Source organism: Chelon labrosus (genome assembly GCF_963514085.1).
Source record: "Chelon labrosus genome assembly, chromosome: 11".
NCBI lineage: Eukaryota > Metazoa > Chordata > Actinopteri > Mugiliformes > Mugilidae > Chelon > Chelon labrosus.
The window spans coordinates 25,225,922-25,250,799 of NC_140344.1; the positions used below are offsets into that span (position 1 = coordinate 25,225,922).

Genomic DNA, 24,878 nt, shown 5'->3' on the forward strand with positions numbered 1-24,878 from the left:
GTCAGCGGTTGAACTAACCCACCGCCAAGCAACGAGTCCTCACGGCCACGAGAGGGCAAAGCTGCACGCCTCTCCTGCGCTTAACGTTTTGAATCGTCCAACCCATTCAACCGTCAGCCGATTTCGCAGATAGTCTCACATAATGGCGTGCGCTCGGCGGTAATACGAACGCGACCCTCTCATCTCACAGGATCTTCATTAAAAGTGTGAATGTCGTATTAAAATAGGTCACTCGTGCGTCTTGTTTAAGCGGTTTGTTTTGACACAACGCTTGCGCCGATAATCATCTTCGGACTCGCCGTGAGCAGCGCGATGTACTGTCGTGTTTTGATGACGCCATCACTGGGACTTTCCGGATACGTCATTCGGGGCTTCCGAGTTATTAAGCTAGCTCTGCCACTTGTGTTCATGTCGGTAGACGCAGTAAACGCCGCTGCGTTGCCCTGGAGTACACACCGAGAGAGACCATGAAATGGCTAAAGGCTCCCAGGGGCGCCGAAAGGTTTGAATTTTGAGGCGTCGTTGTCCGCAGCAACGGTCGGACCGAGAGGCGGAATGTCAACAACGCGGCCCCTCCTCGGAATGAGACGAGTCACCGAGCTAGCGTGCCCGGAGCAGCCGGCCAGCAGGCTCCCTGCGTCGGCCGGCAGGCAGCAGCAGCAGCAGCAGCAGCAGCACCTCCTCCAGCAGCCAGAGGCCCCCACCGTGGACGAGTTCACGGTCCTGGAGGATAAAGAGGACGAGCTGAAATGTGCCAAGCCTCGAGTGGACCAGGTTTTTAAAGTAACGTTCAACATTATCGGTCTGTTGGACCACACAGGACAGCCGCACGGCAGCAAAACATTACGACAGATATGGCTGCAGCTCAGAGGGAACAGAGACGACGTGTCTAAAGCAAAGGTGAGGTTATTTTAACGCGGCTTCCCTTTCATTTTATAAAGATGAACCAACACTGTCAAGGAACGTTGTTGTTTTGAATCAAATCTAACCTCCGTGCTGTTTAAATGCTTCTTTCTGTTGGGCTGTTTGTGTCTGTTAACGGTGTGTGTCGGTGTCCTCATTGGCACCAGTTTGCTGTTTCATCACACATAATGGCAGCATATGTGTTATAAAACAATAACAGCTAAGAATCAATGTGCTGTTCAGTCACATATAACCTTAACAGCATAATATGTGTGTTTTTCAGACCCTGAACCTCAAACTGTGCCCTAGTGACAGACATAAACAATGAGTCCTGCTGCCTCTTTGCCCCCACGTCTGCCATGCAAACAGTCCTTTCGCAGACATAATATAACCCACTTGCAGGCCAGATATTTTATGAAAGCAACCCCAGTCATAACTTTCTCAAAGTATAACCACAATATTTACATTGCGGCGTCTAGTCACAAATGTCATGACATTTGATTTGGTCCATAGTTTGCTCAAGTGTGTAGCGCAAATAAGTTACCGGCATTCGTCAGCAATATGTCAGAGAGGGTCACTTTTTGCTATTGCACGTCTAAGAACATTGAACCCACGTGTTATCTTGTTGCAGAGTTCGCCACACACACTTTTCATACGCCTGTGCAATCATGTGAACCATCTAATAATTCACCGCCCGAGCTTATTATGTGATTTAGGGAGGAAATGGCACGATCACGATAAAGTACTTGAGTTGACAGAATATTTTACATCGTATGTTATTTATATAATGTAACAGACAAACTTAATTGTGTGTGTGTGTGTGTGTGTGTGTGTGTAAACTTTAAAATGCAAAAGAAGGGAGAGAAAGTAAATAGGTCATGGTCCAGCTGTCCTCAGTATGACTAGTAAAAATCACATGTGGGCCTGTGAATAGATAAATCGCGTTACATACACGGCTGTTTGTCACGTATGCGGCTAATTTCAGTGTTTACACATTGATTTATTATTTCAAAATAAATACGCCGCCTGTACAACATTTCCAGATAAACTATCGGAAGTGTTACTTTGAAATTGCTCAAATTCACTTTCAGTTATCATAGATCTGATCTTATCGCAGGTACTTCAGAGAGATACTAGTATTTATACAGCCCTTGTTTCCAATATAAACATTTTTGGCAGGGAACTGTAATTTTACGGGACTTTCAGACCTGGGGATCTCCACATAGGAAGTTGTGTTCTTGCAGTTTAATTGCAAGACTCTGTCTGCCCTCATTATGTTAAAGCAATGATTTATGTATTCCTTTATGGCAGCGTGTGTTTATAATAAAGTTAATTTGACTAAATAATCAAATCATCGTTTTCTTGCTAGTGTTATTCTTCCGGGGGCTGTCATTAAAAAGGGTCCTCAGTCTGCTTTGAAAACCCCTGACTTTAGATGTCTGCACTCATCAGACTTCGTCTAAACTTGCGCGGACAGTGTGGTAGCACTCCTGGACGAACAGCAATCAGTGTGACTAACGCTTAAGTCAACCCGAAACACACCCGTCGAGTTTCAGAGTCATGTGAGCCAGAGATGCATTTAGAGATAGTAGATTACGCTTACTCATGCAAAAAAAAAAAAAAAAAAAAAAAAAAAAAACTCAACATCTGAATCTCGGAATCAGTCTGATTTTTTTTTTTTTTTTTTTTTTTTTTTTAATGCCTGTGTGATTTCCCACTCAAGAAAGTCTTTCACACTTCTTCATCTTGTGTCACGGGTCTCTTTTATATGCGCACTATAACCAGCTGCTCCAAGCTCTGCCAGTCAACCGAGGAAAGTGATGTGGAAATGGTAATTTCAGCCCGTCTAGCTCATGATAAGGTTGTCGGTGAGGTCATAAAAGGCTCGGGAAATCACTTTTATTACTCCCATGAAAACTTTTCTTGTTTCCCTTCCTTGGCGTAACATGTGAAACTGAGCAGAATTTATAAGCAAATATAAAACTCTATATAAATAGGTCTTTTCTTTCCATCTTTGACCTGAGCAGATGGGACTATATTTCATTGATTGCTGCTTGCTGTTTTCCTTATTAGAGTAATTATTACTAATTTAACGGCTGGCTTTCTCGAATTGCGCAAAAAAATTTTGGCTGGATTTGCCCAGGTTTTGAAATATTCCTTTTTGAAATTTCACCACAATGCTTTTGGTGCGCCGCACGCTGTTGAAAAGCCACGCTCAGCCAGACTCTGGAGAATCCTCAGACCTCTATGGCATGGGGACTCTTTCTTTGGCTGAAAGTAGCGTTGGTAGTAGTTTCATTTTCTTAATACACGTGGCTACTGTGTCTACGCCACGACACACCCAGCATTGTGGTAACAGGATTTCTAAATTTGGCGAGGACGCAAGTTAGTCCTTCTGCTCTGTCTCGTCGTCTTTCATTTATGTATCTGTTGAAAAAGCAACCTTTCACCTCAGGTAGTCCTTTAATTTCAACCCAAGTAGGATGTAGGATTCTGAAAGTTTAAATTAAAATGGAAAAAACTTGTTTTTATTTTTAGTTCTCTCCGGTGTTACTGGAAAGTTGTTTCATCGTGTCATGTTGGATGCCACGCCCAAATATTCACGACAAGTCTTTGAAGTGTGACATCCTCGCTCCTCTTTTCTCCCGCTTACTCACCGTCGAGTCATCCTATATTGCCTGTGATGAATCTTTATTTACGCTAAAGACGTGAAATAGTATCTGCGAGAAAGTTACCGCACCCACCTGTAGATGAATCACCCCAACATTTGCCACAGACCAGAGATTCCCTGAATCAGTCGGTGCCTTGAGCGTTAAGTTTCAGCACGTGTCAGCTGTAGCGCTCTGCAGTGAACTGTTGAGGCGTACAGTTTGTGTTTTGGTGACCTGAAAGAGGACTTTTGAGCATTTTTAGCGCCAGCCCTGGAAAATACGTACATTTTTAGATTTTTGACAGCTTTCAGCACTCAGATGGTCATATTGTAGGACCCTAGGAGCTCTGTAGGGAGCTGGAAATGATATATTTTTTTAAATATATGGTAGAAACAAGGCCAATTGTTGCTTCCAGCTCAAGGACAGCCCCTTCAAACAAACAGCAACCGATTAAAGGCCTGCTGACAATGTAATTGAATGCACTGCAATGCCTCCGGATGATTGAGGACATCTGAGGACATGCATGAAAACTACTGTGTTTTTAAAACGCTTACAAAACACAGAGATTAAGAGATTCCATTCTTTATTAGTGTGATATGTTTTTTTAAAATGCTATTTAAAAAGCCCACATTTCATTTTATTGCTTCCTGACTCTTCCTGTCTTTGCTGAGCTAATGTGATTTGTAGTAATTGCTGCTGTAACACTTTAGCTTCCTCTTGTCGTGCAGGAATATGTCCGAGGACTGTGCGACCCAGAACTGCAGAAAGAAGAGCGGTACCCAGCGGACATGCACTGTATCTTTGCTGGAGCCCGGGGCCTCTTCCTGGACAGACTCATACGGGACACGAGCGCAGAGGTCCTGGTGCCCGAGCCGGGCCGCCTGCGGCTATTGGGTCGGGCTGAACCGGTTGTGATGGCCCAGAGCAGAGTTCAGCAGTTTGTAGCACTATTCCAAGTACGGAGATCCTAATCATATGTCTTCAAGCGCAGTTTCATTTTACTGTAGCTTAATCTAATAAATAGATGGGTCATCACGAACATGGGGGAAGGGGATTATCTAGTTTAGAAATTGTTGCTTGCAACCCGATTTGAAAGATAGGAAAGAAACATTCTACCAGATGATCGTGTGTGGCACCACACACTCACGTCTGCCTGTATGTGTGTTTGTACTCTGTTCCAGGAGAAGCGAAGTCTACCGAGCGACAGAGAACCGATGGTGAAGCGAGCGTTCAAGTCCTTCGTGGAGGAAAGGGACGATAAATACACTATGGAGCTTCTGCTGCTGCCCAGTGCCCTGAAGGAGGAGCTGCTGGGTCTGGTTCACAGCCCCACAAGCACAAACACATCATCTCTGGTTAGTGGCGTAAACTCGTTGATGCGATATGTGACGGCACGGCGTTCGAGTCCAGCAGGAGCTCGAATCTCCCGGCAAATCAAACACATTTCATTTCCAACTTAATAAAGATTGGATAGCCTTTGCACGTAGTTCGTATTGAAGTGCAATGTCTCACTCTTACAGCACTTCAACATGGAGTTTTAGACCTTTTGAGGTTTTGAGAAAGTTGAGGAGACTGGCGTTTGTGTTACGCCGTGAAACGTTTGGACAAATTGGACAAAACTGTTGTAGAAACCTCGATCAGATGATGTATAAAGTATAACTTATTTAAACTGTAAAAAGTGTCTGTCAAAACATTACTTTGAGACATTTATTTAAAGTACAAGTGAAATAGTTTTGGCAATCGTGGTGTTAGTAAAAGAGCCTGATTGCTGATACAATGTCTGGCTTGTTAGAGAATAGTTTCACTTCCCTATAGATAGTTTGTGTAGTTAATAGTCAGTCCATCTGTGTCATAGTTACTTTCTGTTAGATTACTGCTGGGCTCAGTTATCTGCCCTATTTTCTCTCTGAGGAACATGCCAAGGCCATGGTCCCTCTGTGGCGTCTTCAATCTCACTCTCTGGCTGTCTACAGACACAGCTGTAGAGTTAGACGATAACGCCCTCCGTCACTGGAGGACACTTTGTATTTCCTAGCTGGTGTGAATCCTTATCTTCATGTTTATGTACTATAGCCAGTTGGATGCTAACACATCTCCCCTTTGCTGCCTCGGCCCACCTTTCTAGTACAAGAATCTGAGCTTTACTGTTTGACCCTTAGAATTGAGGTGGGCTTATGCCCTTATGTTGTGATGACGAATCTTCTGTTCTCCTCGATCGAGCCTAAATAAACTCCTTCAGCATAAGACATACAGTACTCTGGTACTTCTTCTTCTTCTTCATCGGCATCACCACAAATTCCTCCCTAACATGGCTTTGGTAAGAAGAACCGCAGAGGGCAAGACTGAGACTTGGATAGACTTCATTCATCCACAAGGGAAATTGCTTGGTCACAGTAGCTCATTTGCACATAAAAGAAAAAGGAAAAAAACACTAGTAAAACGGAAAATAGGTGTAATGTACATGATTTGCATTCGTACAAAAAATATATCAGGGAAGTACGAACCACATGAGCATGACAACGGCAAGCTTTCGTGTCTATAGGGAACTTTTACTGTACTTTCCTGACTGGGGTGATTGATGTTCGGTTTCCATCCCCAGGCGCTGCATCCCAGCGTGGCAGAAGTCGACCAGGACCGCTCGCAGAGTAGCACCCCCGTGACGGAGCTCTCCAACCGCATCCTGGACACCAGCTTTGAGGAGAAAGGGACCTCGACGGCACCCGCCGCTGGAGGCGCTAAAGCAGCGGGAGGCGGGATAGCTTTAGGCCCCGAGGCCGTCCTGCTCAACGGCACTCGGCCCTCGCACAAGCGGCGCTCGTCCGAGAGCGAGGCGCGGGACACGAAGCGGCAGTACTCCCTGGAGCGGAGGGAGGAGTCGCCCGAGAGAGCGAGGGAGCGACAGAGGGACAGAGAAGGCCGGGCGGGAAGTGGTAGCTGTAGATCCAAAACCCCCTCGGCTTCGTCGTCCTTCTCCTCCTCATCCGCCGCCTCCGGAAAAGCAAACACAGTCGGTCCAGTCATGCTGAACTCCAGTGAAAGTCCAGATGACGGAGAGGCAGTCAGCCCCGAAACAAACCTCCGCTGCTTGGTCAATTTCTTCAGGTAAATGAACTTTGATTATGAGAAGCACAACACAGACATCAGCCCAGACATAATAAAGATAGCAGTTTTCTTAAACAAATGTCAAAAAGAGAGCATTCCAGCTTCTCACATCTGGGAATATTCCTGATTTTCTTGGTAAGTTAAATATTATCAGGTTAAATAAATAAAATGAGATGCTGGATTCTGAGAAATGCTGATGAGCAACCAGCTCTGCTATTTAATGTTTCTTTACAAAACAGTTTCGAAAAGAGTAGGGGTAAGGTTACTGTGTTCCTTTTTGGGTGAGGTTTGCCTGTTTCAACTCTCAGCTATTCTCACATGTCCATGTGTATGTAGATGGACGTACAGTTGCAGCTGTCCCTCCTGTCCATACCGACCGTAAAGAATAATGACATACAGTAGCTTCACTCGTTCCTCTTTCAGGTCATGTGTGAATCTTCCCAGGTCTTTGTGTGCGAGTATCGAGTAGTGATTCAAAATGAAACGTTGTTTAATCTCGATCTTGTTTTTTTGTTGTTGTTGTTGTTGTTGTTTGTTTATTCAGAACCATGGGTTACCAGCAGGAAGTAGTGGAGCGTGTCGTCAAGGCGACGGGTCAGACAGAAGACACCTTCCTCGTCCTGGAGAAGATCGTCGAGGAGACCAAGCGTTGTGAAGAGGGGTCGAAAGGAGGGGAGAAAGAGAGACTGCTGAACTTTATGCGGAGCGCCGACACTCCCTCCTCCTCCTCTTCATCCTCCTCCTCCTCTTCTTCGTCGTCGTCCTCCGCCACGGTCTCTCGCATCAGAGAGAGGGAGCGCGACTTGAGCAGGGCCTTGGTGGACCCGGGCAGGTCTAAAGAGAACATTAAGCCCCACCAGCACGGGAGCCGCAGCAACGGGCTGGGTCACAGGAGGCAGTGCAGCGGCAGCGAGGCGAGCACCCAGCAGGTATTCCACGTCGCACCAAGAAGTGACTCACCGAGATGATCGTAGAGCCAAACTGTCATGGTGTAAAGTGTCACATTTACATCTCCTATATCTTATCGACCATGACACGTATCTGCTCCCAAATGTATCTTCCATCTTGTGCTCAGATCTCTTTATCTCTTCACTTTAGATCTTTTGTGAAATCATACAGGATGTTTAATACATGACATGGGAGCTTTACCCTGCCACCATTGCCTTTGTGCTAGTTTTGGGGGTTTCAAACAAACTTGAGATGATCTGGATTGCCATTGACGCGAATTGATTTGAATAGATTTAATGTTTTTAAATGTCAACTCTCATTTCAGGCGATCACAATCAAGAGGAGCTCGAGTGCTCAAGGGGGAGCAGGAAACTACGAGGTCATTACCATCGACGACGACGACGACGTCACCCCAACAGATACCAAAACAGCGGAAAGCAGGACGTCCCGGGCGATGACGGTGGCGCACGCCGACACGCAGTCGGGATCCAGAACGGACTACTTGGCGCGAGGAGGGAGCGGCGTCTCGCAGAGGGACTACCTGTCTCGGGGCGGGACTCAGACTCTGGGAGGATCGGTGAAAGTTGAGAGCGTGACGGCGTTGCGCAGCACGCCTCAGTGGTTTACTGCACCTAATAACTCCCTGGCTTCAACACCCAGTGTAGGTATCACCTTAAAGTACACGCTGACAGTACTGGTCTTTAACTAGGTGTTTTTATTATTACATAATGTTTAATACAAAACAGCAGAGCTAATAGGTGGCACAAGAGAATTATTTAAAATATCTATATATGTGTTGTCTTGTGTAGGTTTCATTTAATTCACAACCAACCTCATAATGTATTGTTTTTCATGCGCAACTTTGACATTATCTGAAACATGCTCGAGCACATTGTGGCTTTGACGAGTTTCGATCTGATGCATAACACGAATCACATCATCGTCTTGATATTTATCCTCCTCCTCCGCAGTCAGCTCAGCCCAGTACCCGGCCCTCGGCCTCTCCCTACCAGACCATCGGCCACATGGGCATTCACGGGGGCGGGGCCTGGACTCCCGCCGCAAACGACCTCCCCGCCCCGCCAGTGACCGGTTTGGCCCGTTTCCACCAGTCGCTGAGGACTCCCTTCACCCTGAAGCTGCCGAACGAGCCAGGACGTCCGGACCTCAGACACATCATCATAGATGGCAGCAACGTGGCCATGGCGTAAGTCTGCGTAACACTGATGAGTAAAAATAAGAAACAAGAATCAAGCATACAGTCCACATACAGTATGTCTAAGCTAACATGGCTGATGGGTTCATCCCCTCACAGAGATTGTAAATGACACAAAACACCTTCTAGCTAAAACAGCCTTTATAAAACATATACACACATGTAGGTAATGCCTTTTAGTTTGAGTTTGGGCTCTGGAGAAAACTTTGATCATTACGAGCATGTGAATCCTTGTCCCTTTCTCAGATGTAGTTACACAACTCCTCCCTCGAGCACAAATCTAATTTGTGTTGCCAGACTTTGACTTGCAAGAGTAATTTGTCTCGGGCTGCCTCAAATCTTTTATTGTCGTTTACATTGTGGGTTTTATTTTATTAGTAGGTTTGTTTTCTCCACATGTTGGTTTCGGTTCGGAGGATGTTCCGGTCCTTTTTACGACACAGGTTTCCTACATTTAAGGCCCAGTTCTTTGTTGTGAAACCGGCACAAAAATGCACGCCGTATACTGTGGAGCTTGAATATGTAGAAATGAATGAAAGGTGTTTATTTTTGCATCACATTGGTGATAAAAATGGGTTTTGACCTGTTTGATTGGCAGGATCCGCAACAAAAAAAAAAACCCTCCACCGCCGAGCATCTGAGAGCTGCGCTTGTTTCCATAGCAACGGTGAACGCACAGTCCACAGTGCAGGTATAGACTGGGGTTTTCTGGTGCTTTTTAGGAAGCCTTAAATACTCATTGCGACCCAATTGTGAGTAAGCAGTGACCTTCGAGGCTGACAAATTCAGCAGTTCCTCAGACGACCACTTGAGGCTGGCTCTTAAAAGCGACGTTAAAATGTCCAACTTTACAGCAGAAATAAACGTATTTACACACGTATGTAAGTGGTGTATTTTAACAAAGTTCTTCAAATTATTTCCAGGCTTGAAATTGCGACGAAAAAAACAAACAAACAAAAAAAAACATCGCAGTGTAATGATCGCAGCACAGTAGTATTGGTTTCGGGTCTGATTCAGCATTTCTTCACCACATGGGTGTAAAGACGAGAGGTCGAAACTCATCCGATGACAAATGTGTGTTTTGAATGGTGTCACTTCCCACACCTGTGCCGCGCGCACGCCCCGTTTTTCCCTTCTACACCAGAAGCCATCACCCCTTCCCATCAACATCGCCATCATCTTCGGTTGAGGTCACACACACTCTCGGTCACATACCATCCGCCTGAGTGCACAGCTACAACCCACCCCCCCTTTTTTTTGTGTGTGTGTGGGTGCACCAAAACTCGTCCCACGCCTGCACATATTATTGTTAATCACCTCTCTCCGTGTGACGGTGCGTGTGCCAGGCAGAGGTAAAGCAGCTGTGACAGCCTGATATTGATGCGTGGGTGTCATGTACTATATGCGGAGGTGTTTTTGAGAAGAAGGACCTTTTCTAGTAAAAATCTGTGTCGATAATTGCTGATTTATCCAGAAATTGTTAAAGTGTGTGTCACACGAGGAAGGAAATAGTCCAGTCTATTGTTTTTTGGGTTTCCCTCACTCTCTGCTGATGTTTCATCACAGTCTTAATCCCAGATGACCTTGTCTTGACTTCTCACTTTTGCAACCACTTCCTTTCACGTTCTTGTGTCATCCTCCCTACTTCCCTCCTTACCAGAAATGAACCTTAAACGGTAAAGAGCAGGTCACCTATGAGTTATTATCTAACTTACTGGATGAGCAGTAACGATTTCATCATTATTGGATTTTAGTTTGTAATAATCTGCCACATTCTCACATTTCTCGCTTTCCCCGACCAAAGGCTGGTCAGTTTTGTTTCATTTCCCGGTGGAAGTTTCAGTATCATGATGTATCCTGATACTGAATGAGGTTAATAGGTTATGTAAAGTTATTCTAATGACCAGTGAGATGTTTTCCCTCATCAGGTTGCGTGTGCATGGTGATTTTACCACTTGCATAATCTCTTCCTGCTGTGGTGTCATTCATCACTTTCTCTTTCAGCAGCCGGTGGAACTCCCCCCCCCCCCCCCCCCCCCCGCCCAGCTTGTGTTTCAGCTCTGACCACAGGCTGAAAATTATCTCGTTCTGTGGCGTGTGTGCGCATGTGCCTGTGTTCTTTAGCTTAAGTGTATACGTGCCTTGTGTGTGCAGTCGCATGTCACAGAAGGACACACTTGTGATCAGTTACGTGTCCTGCACAAGTGCTGGGACGGATCTGTACTTTTCCAGGGTGTGTACTCTTCAGTACTATCACCATAAAGTGATGAATTCAGGTCAGATGGTTGAGACTTTATAGAAAATTTCCATTGACTTTTGCAACGGTGTTGTTGTCAGAGAGAAATACTTTGTGCGCTTACTCTCGGAAATGTGCAATGTTGTCACTATTGTAATGGTGTAATGTTGAAGTCATTACTACACATGTTGTAGCTTGTCCTTTCATTGTCTGCATTCAGCTTTTGCTGGAGCTAAATGTCTTGATTTTGATCAGCCATAACATTAAAAGCCCAGACAAGAGACCATTCATTCATCATGTGAACATTTAATATTCTGCTGGGAAACGTTTGGATCTGGTATTCATGCGGATGTTACACAGGACCTGTTCAGACCTTGCATCAAGATCCAATCTGGGCGATCCGATCATGGTCACATTGAGATTGGTTGCATTTGAGGGATCCGATCACTGACTGAGTACACAAGTGTCATTCTGTGTTAATTATTGTTGCAGTGTATTTGTTTAAATTACGTATTATCCTCAGTTTCCGTCTTTATTTACTTTTATTACTGGAGATTATGGTGCATATGAAAACGTCCAGGGTTGGAGTTATAACTCAGGTTTGTGCAGGTCTAACTAAGGTCAGGGTTAATGTGTGAAGCCAAAGTTACACACATTACGCACACACTGTTCTTGGTTCTTGACCAGCGGTTGAGATCCATTAGAGACAGATGCTGTTAAAATATTCTACTGCGCCCCAGACGATGTCGGGGTTTATTTGCATATAGTGCGGATCTGGAGATTCATGTTAATGCCGGGTGTGAACGCACGTACCTAAAGCTGATCACTTGCGATCGGATGCCACAAATCAGATCTTAATGCGAGGTCTGAACAGGCCCTTAGACAAGTGGCACCCACCAACACCAGACCAGGCACCCCCACCCCATAGCAATGACACTCCTTGATGGCAGCAGCCATCCCCAGCAGGATGCAGCCCGACACAGACACACACACTTTAGGAACAACTAAACAGCGCAAGGTGTTGACCTGGCCTCCAAGTTCACTAGATCCCAAACTGATCAAGTATCTGTGACCCAAAGGCCTCCACTAACAACATTCTGTTGCCAGGTCTGTGTTTTACGTCATTAGTTGGTTCCCATAAAACCTTCTTTTGTTATTATTGCTGTTATTTTGGGCACACCTACGTCACTTTGCCAGAGACCTGTTAAAGCTTTTGTGTCACACCATGGTGTTGTGTAATACTCATCCAGCCGGCCTGTTTGCTGTGCGTCTTAGACTTACCTCACCCCGTGCGAGGCCAGATTTCTGATCAGGACAATAACTGAACACACAGGGAAGTAACCAGACAATTCGCTTGACAAGGAAAAGGAGGTGAGCAAGAAGCTTTTATAAGTAAAGATTCAGTCATTCTTCAAGAACATCCCCTCTTTCTTCATTCAGTAATGGCTATATTTGTTTTCCATTTAATTCACAGTTAATATGTAGACACCTCATCTTGCGCAAGTATAATTTTGGACTTCCACTTAAAGTCAAGCATTGCACCTGAATAGCAGATTTCCCCGGCCATAAAAATAGGCCACACACCTGAGAGCATCAGTTCAAATTTAAAAAATGCACTGAAGAAAAAAAAAAAAAAAAACCCAAGTGTTTAAAAATAAGTCTGTCTGATAAGTCGGTCTGATAATGTTTTGGTGTGGATTGCACAGCAGCTTCCTGCTCGTTCGCTGTGGGGCTGGCTGTTCGCGGGGAGTTTCATCTCTGCTACTGCTGCTGCTCGTTGTTTGTGTTGCGGTTTTCTGCCCTAGCAGCTCATTTGGTGTATTACAGCTGTCTGACGTGCGCATGCAGGCCAGGCACGTCACCGCCAACAATCTGGGTCAGCTGATGGTGCGACTTTGCAGTATGTGTGTTTGGAAGTTGTTGTGGGTTACTGAGGTTTGTAATCAGTTGTGTTGCCAGGGAGAGCGTTAAAAGCCTGCTTAAAGGGGAACTACTGTTTTTTTACAACCTTGACCTTATTTCTGGCATAAAATATGATCGTTTACTCACCCATATAACTTTTGTGTTATTTGTATTCCTTCGGGAGATATTTAGATCTGCGTATATCCATATAGTGGGAGTGACTGGGGCACCAAAACGCAGCCTCTAAATAACGCATTATCTGCTGCGAAACTCGTTCATTTCACCAATATTTTGTTATCGTACGCTAGGTCTGTTCCCCGTTCAGTCCGAAGCTAGCTGTTATCGTGTCTTCTGACCTGGATGATGTCATCTCTGAGTGCCACGTGCACCCGTGACAGTCGGCTTGTTTACTTGTAATTTGCTCCCGCTATGGTTCGTCCACAACCTCAGAATCGGATACGTGCGCCGCTCAGAGATGACATCATCCAGGTCAGAAGACATCACCCGATGATGATAACGGGTAACTCCGGACTCAACGGGGAATAGCACTAGCGTATCATAACAAAATTTTGGTGAAATGAACGAGTTTCGCAGCAGATAAAGCATGATTTAGAGGCCGCGTTTCGGTGCCCCAGTCACTCCCACTATATGGATATATAGTGGGATCTAATCTGATCTAAATATCTCCCGACTGACTAAAAATTACACAGAAGTTATATGGTTGAGTAAACAACCGTATTTTATGCCAGAAATAAGGTCCAGGTTGTAAAATACAGTAGTTCCCCTTAAAAGTTCAGTGCTCTTATCAGTATTGTTGTTATTATAACTTATTCTTCTGATTCCAAACATGTCCAGATGTGATGCCCAATAATGATTAAAGCATGCTTTACAAACTTGCACAGTAAAATGAAACACAATCCTACAATGTGGAAAATGATCATTCCGGTGAGATTTTGCTGACGCCTTTTGTTTTCACGTCTTTATTTTGAGACAGGGTTTCCATGATTTGCTCCTCCACCTCACTGTGTCCCTCTTCTCCCCCCTTCTTCTCCTCCTCCTCCTCTTCTCTCCAGTCACGGCCTGCATCGCTTCTTCTCCTGTCGCGGCATAGCGCTGGCGGTGGAGACGTTTTGGAGGCGAGGCCACCGAGAGATCACGGTGTTCGTCCCTCAGTGGCGCCAGAAGAGAGACCGACTCACAACAGGTACAGTGTGCTTCAGGTGTATGCAAAGACAGTCTCAGGGAGAAAGAAAAAAAAACTCAGTTTAAATGGTTAGCATTTTGATTTTTAAGACCATGCACATGTGTATGAAAAGGGTAAAGAACTTTTTATACACAGTTTTCAAGTTAAAACAGCTTATCCTGTCATATCTGGGTAATACTATATCTGGCGACGTCCACACTAATATGTTTTATTTTAAATCGTCAGCACTTAGTAGGACAGACAGAAACCGAGACTATTCGGAAGCAATAAAATAAAACTTTCACATTCAATTCCTGATTGGGTTTCTTAGTCACTGCTAGTCCTTCCGTGCCTATATAACAAGACCCTTTCCCAAAAAGGAACCAAGACTGCCACTGCTGATTTCTGTTGAATTTTGCATGTAACCACACAGCTACTACTTGGTAGTCAACGGTTTTTAGGAGTTTAATATGGATGGAGATTATTTCTGAAACGGAGTGAAACACTCGTAGCCAGTTTCAACTGATACAGAGGGGAAAAAAATAATACATCTGCAATTTAAGCGTACATAAGCGTATCGCCGTTGCTCCACATAAAGCCCGTCCAGATGATTTGATTTGTTTTTGGCAGATCTTAACTGACGCATAATCGGTTCCAACGGAGAAGTATCGCCACAAAAATAATTTGTGTGCGGGTTAAGCTGGTCTGTCTTCCAGGCTAGATAGATAGATAGATAGATAGATAGATAGATAGATACATAGATACATAGATACAAAGTTACATACATAGATAGATAGATACAAAGATACATACATACATAGATAGATACATAGATACAAAGTTACATACATAGATAGATAGATACAAAGATACATACATACATAGATAGATACAAAGTTACATACATAGATAGATAGATAGATACAAAGATACATACATACATAGATAGATACAAAGATACATACATACATATGTAGATACATACATACATACGTGGATGCATAGATACAAACATACGTAATTTGTGAAAATAAAAATAATTTGTGTGCGGGTTAAGCTTGTCTGTCTTCCAGGCTAGATAGATAGATAGATAGATACATACATACATACATACATACATACATACGTAGATACAAAGATAGGTACATACGTAGATACAAACATACGTAGATAGATACATACGTAGATACAAACATACGTAGATAGATACATACGTAGATAGATACATACGTAGATATAAACATACGTAGATAGATACATACGTAGATACAAACATACGTAGATACATACAAAGTTACAAACATACATAGATACATACAAAGATAAATACATAGATACGTACATAGATAGATACGTACATACATGCAAACATTATAGATACATTGATAGATACATAGATAGATTTTTAAAAACAAAAACATGGTGGGCCTCAGTAGGCTCCATGCTGGTAGCTTTGCCAGCTTGTATTCTTTCTCTCTAAGAAGGTCAAATTAGTGAGGAAGTACACGATACTAACTGTTCCTGTAAAAGAACGGCCACAAGATCAAACACAGTAAAGAGTGTTAGTCACACCGAAGGTTTCGTGTACTTTCTGGTTTGTGGTTTCGATAAAACGTTATCAGCGCGGATTGAAAGTGCTTTATGTTCAATTTTACGTGAAATGTTGAAGTGTGTTATCACCTAATGATAATAGTAATGCTGTTAATTTTATTACAGAGCAACATTTTCTAAACCAGCTGGAGGACCTGAGGCTGCTCTCCTTCACTCCCTCCAGAGAAGTCTGTGGTCAGAGGATATCCTCTCACGATGACAGGTACACACACTCACACATACCTAACCTCTGATTATAGCTCACATTTCATAACGTTTCATTATAGGCGATTAATAGGAGCTAATGAGACAAAGCGTTTTTACAGAGCCGAGGATTACACTTTCCGTTTCTGTTCTGTTATCTCTGGACCTTTCGGTTCCATTATGAGCTCGACTCTGGCTACAGCTGTATGGACAATAAACTGAAATAATTCCGACGTTACATGGACGTTAATGATAAACTTACCTGACAAAATGTATTTGTCTACATGCCCCAAAACATCAGTCAGAATGGAACTGAGTTTGTACTTTATTGACAACCCTAAATTAATTCAGTTGATTACCAGGATGGGTCCACATTTTCAGCAGTTGCCCCCTCCCAGAAATTCGTCCCGCCACCCATGTGGGGTAAACATCCAAATGAATTTATTCCAAACAGAGAAGAACGATCAGATCAGAAGTGTTTACATGATTATTAGTTGTTCGTAGACAGACAGACAAACATTATTTTAATAATAGATCGGTACGTTCTCTGAACAGAAATACTTATTACGCTTATGATAAATACTGTAGTAACTTTTAAATAACATTAAGGCCAGATTGTGAGTTTTGAAACCCAGATTGGCAACTATGGCATATCCGTCTCTTCTAATGTATTAGGTGGTTTTGTGTTTAGCTGTCAGTTAAAAATAAACTCATCCTGAGTCACAACTTATTAAAGTGTCCCTCTGCCGCCAATGGATTCCCCTCCGTGGGCCGAGGCGGTCGATCTGGGAAGAAACTTTTGACCTTTGTGCACAGGGGGAAAATCCTAAATGTCTAATCCACACACAGACACAAACACGCCCGCTCTCTTTCCCTTTGTTAGGTTCCTGCTCCACCTAGCAGAAAAAACTGACGGGATAATCGTCACCAATGACAACCTGAGGGACTTTGTGGACACGTCCGACACCTGGCGCAAGATCATTCAAGAGAGGTGATTAGTGTGTTATGTGTGTACACAGCTGAGTTAGTCATTGACTTCTGCGTTCCATTACACAACATGATCCTGGAAAGTCCAGCCAGGCAGCTGACAGGCTGGATGACATCTAAACATTTGTGTCCTGCATATAGGATTTACTAATACTCTTAAAAAAAGAAAAAGAAAGGAATCTGAACCTGAGGAGCAAATTAATGTTTATATGGGAAATATACACTGTATTGCCAAAAGTATTCACTCAGCCATCCAAATTATTGAATTCAGGTGTTCCAATCACTTCCATGGCCACAGGTGTTTAAAATCAAGCAGCACCGAGGCATGCAGACTGCTTCTACAAACATTTGTGAAAGAATGGGTCGCTCTCAGGAACTCAGCGAATTCCAGCGTGGTACCGTGATAGGATGCCACCTGTGCAACAAGTCCAGTCATGAAATATTCCGCAGTCAACTGTCAGTGGTATTAAAAGAAAGTGGAAGCGATTGGAACAGCAGCAACTCAGCCCATGAAGTGGCAGGCCACGTAAAATGACAGAGTCAATCTCTACAGACCTCCAAACTTCATGTGGCCTTCAGATTAGCTCAAGAACGGTGCGTGGAGAGCTTCATGGAATGGGTTTCCATGGCTGAGCAGCTGCATCCAAGCCATACATCACCAAGTGCAATGCAGTGGTGTAAAGCACACCACCACTGTTGTGCCAAGTGTGAAGTTTGGTGAAGGGGGGGGATTATGGTGTGGGGTTGTTTTTCAGGAGCTGGGCTTGGCCCTTTAGTTCCAGTGAAAGGAACTCTGAATGCTTCAGCATACCAAGAGATTTTGGACAATTCCATGCTCCTTAACTTTGTGGGAACAGTTTGGGGATGGCCCCTTCCTGTTCCAACATGACTCAGCACCAGTGCACAAAGCAAGGTCCATAAAGACATGGATGACTGGCCTGCACAGACTCCTGACCTCAATCCAATAGAACACCTTTGGGATGAATTAGAGCGAAGACCTGATGAATGGTCAAAAATTCCCATAAACACGCTCCTGTGGAAAGCCTTCCCGGAAGAGTTGAAGCTGTTACAACTGCAAAGGGTGGCCCGACGTCACATTAAACCCTATGGATTAAGAAGGTGATGTCACTTAAGCTCATGTGTGTGTAAAGGCAGATGAGCCTGAATACTTTTGGCAATGCAGTGTAGTTACATGTAATCTAATATTAACAGAAAGGTAGATTTTTGTATGAGTTATGATAAAATGATCATCCACAGAAACATATTCAAGACAGATTTAAGCGTTTCAAGATCTTTAACAGTTTTCTATTTTAACAATTCGCTTGTGAGTTGGTTTGGCCAAATTTGTTATTTTATTTTAGGGCTGCATTTTTATTTACGGGGTTTAACTGCCATATTTTAAGGCTCTACAGTTGTTCTATTTAAATTGGATATAAACCTGACATTATAGATAGGTAGGTAGGTAAAATTAATAAAAATGTCTTAAATTTCCAGCATATTTGGATAAAACACTACTACTGATTACACATCAATGGTAATTAAAGATCTGTGGATTATTGTTTTCAGTGATTTCCTTTAAATAGTTCCGTTTTGACAATATGGTGGCACACTACAGCCTGCACCACCAGAACCAGTGTGAACCCACACTGCAGAGCTTGTGTCGCCCTCTGTTGGTCGCCGCACGCCTCGACCGCAACTGATCAAGACCCACAAACCCCCTTTCATACAGGAAGCCAGAGTGTGACACGCAATGCTGGTCCCCCGTATGTGTGACTGCTTTGACGCCATAGAACGTGGCAGTCACTGGTTAATTCCTGGTTGTGACTTGTTTTGCTGCGGCTGTACTCCCCCTCACGCTGGCTCTGTCTCTTTATCTCACCGCCGCGTTAGACCTGACTGGTTTAAACCCGTCTCACCAGGAGGAACAAAAAGTCTTAATTTAGACCTGTCATGACTTTGATCTGACGTACGTGTGCATCATAGAGCCACTTAGTACTTGGTTAGTGTTTGTTTGTGCTGCGTGTTGGTTCAGCTGTTTACATATTTCTGCCTAATTTCCACAGACGGGACACGTAGAAAACACAAAGGGGAGGGTCCCTCATAAAGTTAGCCCTTCTTGGAAAACCTGAGTAACAGTCAGCTAAATACCAGCATGTTTTGTAGGAAATTTACCTGGAAACTATTTGGGAAAACACAGAACTGTCATTACCAAAAAAATACTAAGACAAGCGGTTAAAATTCATTCTTGAGATTCTTGCTGATTTTGGACTTTTCTCCCTAACTGGTTGCAGTAATTGTCGCATTTCTTTCCCTTTGACTGGCAGGTTGCTTCAGTTTACATTTGTTGAGGATCACTTCATGATCCCCGATGACCCTCTGGGGAAAAACGGACCTCACCTCGACAGCTTCCTACGCAGAGACAGCAGGTGAGTTTTCCCCGTTGACTGCATGTGAAAAACAAATTCTCCAGGAGGTTTCCCTGAGAGCTGTTTAGAAGCTCCATGTGGTTTCTGTGACCGTCGCCATCTTGGCCTTTGCTTTGATGTCATTTAAATGAGTTATACAAAGAATCATCCCTGTGCAGTATCTAAAGAGATGAAAACTGTTTAAACATCTACTGTAAAGTTCGGACCTTTTACCCTGGAGGTCTGTGGGTATTAACTCCCTTTTGGAGACAGCCTCGAGTAGACATTCGAGGAAGTGCAGTTTTTTTGGCACTTCTGCATTGGCTTCATTTGTATCTACATAAACTGATCAGCCACAACATTAAACCCACTGACAGGAGAAGTAAATATCATTGACCATCTTGTGACAATTCAGTGTTCTCATGAAACTTTTGGACCCGGCATTCATTCATGTGGATGTTACTTAGACATGTAGCACCCACCTAGACCAGACCAGGCACCCCCACCCCATAGCAATGACACCCTTTGATTAGTTCTCCTTTAGGAGCAACTCAAAAAACATGAAGAACAGCACAAGGTGTTGACCTGGCCTCCAAATTCACTAGATCCCGAACTGATCAAGTGTCTGTGGGATGATCCACAGAGGCCCCTCCCCTCAAAGGCCCCCCACTAACAATATCCTGTTGCCAGAGACCCTCAGAAGGCCCATGTCCATTCTCTGATGAGTCCAAACTGTTTTGGAGGCGCAAGGGAGACCTACACAATATTAGGAAGGTGGTCATAATGTTATGCCTGATCCACAAGGAACAATGATCTCACACGTCTCTGTTTCTTCCCGTCAGGAGGCCTCCATCCACCCCTCCCCCCCTGAGACCCCCGGAGTTCCGGCCCTCCTCCCAGCAGCACCAGCCAGTTTACGTCCAGGCTCTCCACTCTGCCCCGCGCACCCCGGCCTCCCTGGCGCCCCACCCCAGCACACACTGGCCTCACTCCGGCCCCCCCGAGTGGCACCCGCCCCGCCGTTCGCCCTCGCCCTCGCCCTCGCCCCCTCCCCAGCGGTCGCCGGGGGAGACGTCGGAGCTGAAGAGGAAGCTGTACGACATCTTCCCCGACCAGAAGCAGCGGATCGACCGCATCCTCAACGACAACCCTTACATGAGAGACCTGAATGCCCTGTCTGGGTTGCTGCTGGGATAAAAAATTAAAAAGACTGTCTAAGCAAGAGAACATACACGGATGTATCAGCATAAAATAATTTATTTTCCCATTTCTTCCAGCGTGGAGGAGGTGGATTTATTTTTTTCATTGTTATTATTGTTTAACATAAAAAGACTGATCATCAAACTAGCTGCTACCGGCAAAGAGTTCATTTTTTTTTTTGTTGTTCCCTCTTAGTTTGCTTTCACAGTGATTAAAGTGAACAACACTGGCGTCTTCTTCAGAACCAAAGTGTTAACAAGTTTGCCATATTTGTCCCGCAGCAAAGTCTGTATCGTTCACATGGTAATAAATCATCACAGTTTTCTTGACACGAGTCCAGAGTTTCCATGAATAGCGGGACCAGCACCCGGGAGAACGGCAGCGCTTTCGGACCAACGGCGGTGAACTGGTCTAACGGGACGGGGGCTCCTCCTCGTGAACTTTCCTCGCCACCTCACTTCCTCACAGACTCTTTGGGAGACAGAGCGTTTTTGTTGATAGATTACCAGCAGGATTTGCATGGTTATTTATACGTTTTTTGCCGACATATTGCTTATACACACTTGTTATGTTCTGGGGACAGGAGGAAGTCTCTGTCGTGTAGCGCCGGGTTCTTGATTCGTTGATGGGGGAAAAAGGGTTTAAAAGTGCAGCCCTTTGACTTCAATTTCAGTTTTAATGGCGTTTTTATCAGGAAACGTCGTTGGCATCAAACCCAACAAGCTATAGTCCAGTCACCACACGCAGCTTTAATTTTACTAGCAGCAAAACACAGACGATCTTTTAATTTTTGCATTAAAAAAAGCAGCTTTAGTTATGTTTGAGGTCGACAGTTTGAGGTTATAGAAATGGGCAGTAATGACAATCATTTTTTTGTTTTAAATGCAGCTTGTGTGTATGTGTATATATATGTATATGTATATGTATATATATATGTATATGTATATGTATATATATATGGAGGCTGAATTCATATAATTTAAACTGCCTGTCTCTATTCCCTCAAAATGTTTTCCTTGTTTGGGTGAAGTTTGATTTATTTATTTATTTTAATATTATGAGGATTGTTCCTGCAAAGGTAGCAGGAAATTCTTGTCAATCAGCAATTACCTTTATTTTATTTTTATTTTTTGAATGCTTCCCTTCGCTAACAGGTTCTCGCAAACCCCACGTTCTTACTCTCTCGTAGGTCTGTGCTGCTTTTGGAACCTTCTATTTATAAAGGGTCACCAAATGCGCTGCGGTCAATCTGAATTTTCTGCTCTGATCATCCCGTCGCCTTGTAAAGCGAGAGCTTAATATTCATCTCCTTATCCCGGAGTCACCAGCCTCGGTTGGCCCATCAGGAAGCAAACACTACAAGAGTTTAAATTTATCCTCAGTTGGTTGAATTAAAATTAAAATAAATCAATAAAACACTTCAGGTTTTCTCCCCAGACAGATGCGTTTGTTGTAATTAGTGTTTAATAGCTAAAAATCGATGCCCTAGTAAGGGGGTGAAACGCGGTTTCATTGATAAATATTTTTACCGCCTGGAGAGTGTGGGCTGCAGCTCGCATACTGAACGCGCACCTGAGTTTTTGTAAGATACGAACACTTCGTCTCCTTGTAAGAAAAAAAAAAAAAAAAAAAGAAGGAATTCTGCACAAAGACTTTGCAATGGGTTTCGTTTCGTATTGCGATGTCGTCGTTGATTACTGAAGGATTTATTTTTCTTTCTCTTGTATTATAATTCTTTTGTGTATATTGATTTCTTTTTTGTAAATATACACATTATTATTATTATTTTTTTGTTGTTTTTTTGTTTTTGTTTTTTTTGGCTACGGTGCACATATGGATTTATGTATGTGAAAAGAAAAACTAAATAAATGCAGCATTCCCCATAAATGTGCATTTATCCTCCAGTTCTGTCACTTGCAGCTTTCTCAAGGTTATTTTCATGAAGTCATTGTTTAAGCGCAGTGTTACTTTTCTATTAAAATACACCTCTTTACCAGGTATTAAATGAGAATATAGATAACCCTCCTGTGTCTGTACGCATAAGCTCCCAGGTGCTGGTTAGATTTAGAAACCTTTCCTACATTACTGCACTGTTCAACTATGTGCTGGGCCTCAGTGGTGCTGGTTGACTGTGGCCATTGTTTGCTCATACTTCTAAAAGAAAGTGCTCACAAGTGGCCTCCTCCAATTGTGGTCCTCGTGGTCGGATCTCAAATCCCTCTTCGATGAGTCCTGGGTGAGTTCACAGCTGTTCTTAAAGATGGTCGCTTGCGATTGGATCCCTCGGAACGCATTTAAATACCAAGACCTCAACAGGACCTTTGTTTCCTTTGGACAGAAGCCAACGCCTTCTCTGTTTCGATTCAAGTGGCCTCCTTTTTTGTTTTTAGTCACTGGGAATGCTTTCGGCGGTCTGAGATCCCACATGTATGCCTCTGTGGGTTTATGTCAGGTGGTTGTGGAGGAGATGCATCACTCCGTTACTCTGCTTCTCGGTCAAACGGCCCCTCGCGGAGTCTCGGATTGCATCTTGATTCACCGTCCCGCTGAGTTCAAACCAGATGTCGCTGCAGGATGCTGCGGCAGTCGTGCTGGCTGGAGCGTCGCCTTGAGTTCTGAATTAATTTACAACAGTGTCGTCGTCACCACAGCTCCTTCTGCATGCTCCCTCCCACGGGGGCTCAGATCCGTTCTCCTTCTCTGTGTCACAAAGACATAACACTTGGAACCATACGTCTCGTTATGGGACTCACTGGACCAGAAGAGGTCAGACTTCCACTGGTCTATGTTGTTGGTCTTCACGCAGCTGATTTGGGCCTAAATCTTAGTTGCTGTTACCTGATATAACATTATGACCAGCTTCCTGATATTGTCTAGGTCTCCCTTGTGCCTCCAAAACAGTTGGGAGTCATCAGAGCATGGACATGGGCCTTCTGAGGGTGTCTTATGGTGTCTGGAAACAGAATGTTGTTACTGGGGGCCTTTGAGGGGAGGGGCCTCTGTGGATCATCCCACAGATACTAGATCAGTTTGGGATCTCGTGAATTTGGAGGCCAGGTCAACACCTTGTGCTGTTCTTCGTGTTTTTTGAGTTGTTCCTAAACCGTTTTTGACTGCATCCTGCTGGGGATGGCTGCTGCCATCAAGGACTGTCATTGCTATGGGGTGGGGGTGCCTGGTCTGGTCTAGGTGGGTGCTACATGTCTAAGTAACATCCACATGAATGAATGCCAGGTCCAAAAGTTTCCCAGCAGAACACTGAATTGTCACAAGATGGTCAGTGTTATTTACTTCTCCTGTCAGTGGTTTTAATGTTGTGGCTGATCGGTGTACATATCCACTGCAGCAGAGCGAACTCTTGTCATTGCTTTCTCACTTCAGCAGTTTTCATCACAGCAATTGATCAATTTTACGACTTCACTTGCAGAAACCTTCCCATTTTTGTGAATTGTTCCACACTGACCTGCCTCTCTTTACTTAACCTAGTGGTTCTTATTATAAAATACATTACTACTAGTTGAACAGGGTGATTTGCTGAATATCAACATTAACTGTTAATGTTTGACATTGCTCACGTAGAGGAATAAGGTAAAACATAGTTTTTCTTTCTCAACAAATACATTCTTTTAAAGACACACTTTAACTGTATTTTTATAGTAGAAGTCTACAAACTTGGCTTTAACTGTAAATACTGATGTCCTGAACTTTATTCACCGGGTCAAGATGTTTTTCCTTAAAAGATGCATCACCTGCCTCACATTTATTTACCTCATCCCCCCCAAAACATAAATAAATGCATTTTTCTTCCTGCTGTGTTTAAACAATGCCGCTGTTCACACCCGTCTTCACTTCTGCCTGTTTGTCACTAGAGGTCAGTGTGTGTTCAGCTATTTATTCCACGGCAGTGACGGTTTTCATTAGCTCCTTGTGAAATCTGCAGGAGCAGCTCTGCAGAGTAATGAGTCTCCAAATCAACAGGCGTTGGCTCTTCTAAAGTGAAAGTTTTTACAGTGGAATATCTTTGTGTTACAGAGCGTCAGCTTCAAAACACACTGCTTGTAATTTGTTGCAGTTACAGTGTGATACAAAGACAGGATGAGGCTTATTCAGAAAGTCAAAGCCTTATGAATGATCATGGGGGTTTTACAGTGTGGTGTCTCTACTCTAAGAGGTATTATTTTGTCACCTGGTTTCACACGCTGAAATGCGTCCTTAAAAAATACACCGATCAGCCACAACATTAAAACCAGCAGTAGAAGTAAATAACATTAACCATCTTGAGAACATTAACCCCCCCCCCCCCCCCCCCCCCCACTAACAACACTGTGTTGCCAGACACCACAGAACACCC

General features: G+C 43.8%; 1 protein-coding gene across 1 annotated transcript; it reads left to right on the top strand.

The window, feature by feature from the left end:
• The first annotated feature begins 222 nt into the window (after window positions 1-222).
• On the top strand, window positions 223-20,856 carry n4bp1 (nedd4 binding protein 1). Its single transcript, XM_084555211.1, has 12 exons — window positions 223-900; window positions 4,283-4,510; window positions 4,736-4,909; window positions 6,154-6,656; window positions 7,201-7,585; window positions 7,930-8,265; window positions 8,576-8,811; window positions 14,032-14,162; window positions 15,858-15,954; window positions 16,819-16,926; window positions 19,247-19,348; window positions 20,170-20,856. Exons 1-12 carry the CDS (start codon window positions 556-558, stop codon window positions 20,522-20,524), a joined length of 3,000 nt encoding a protein of 999 aa, XP_084411337.1. The 5' UTR covers window positions 223-555; the 3' UTR covers window positions 20,525-20,856.
• Window positions 20,857-24,878: the final 4,022 nt, after the last annotated feature.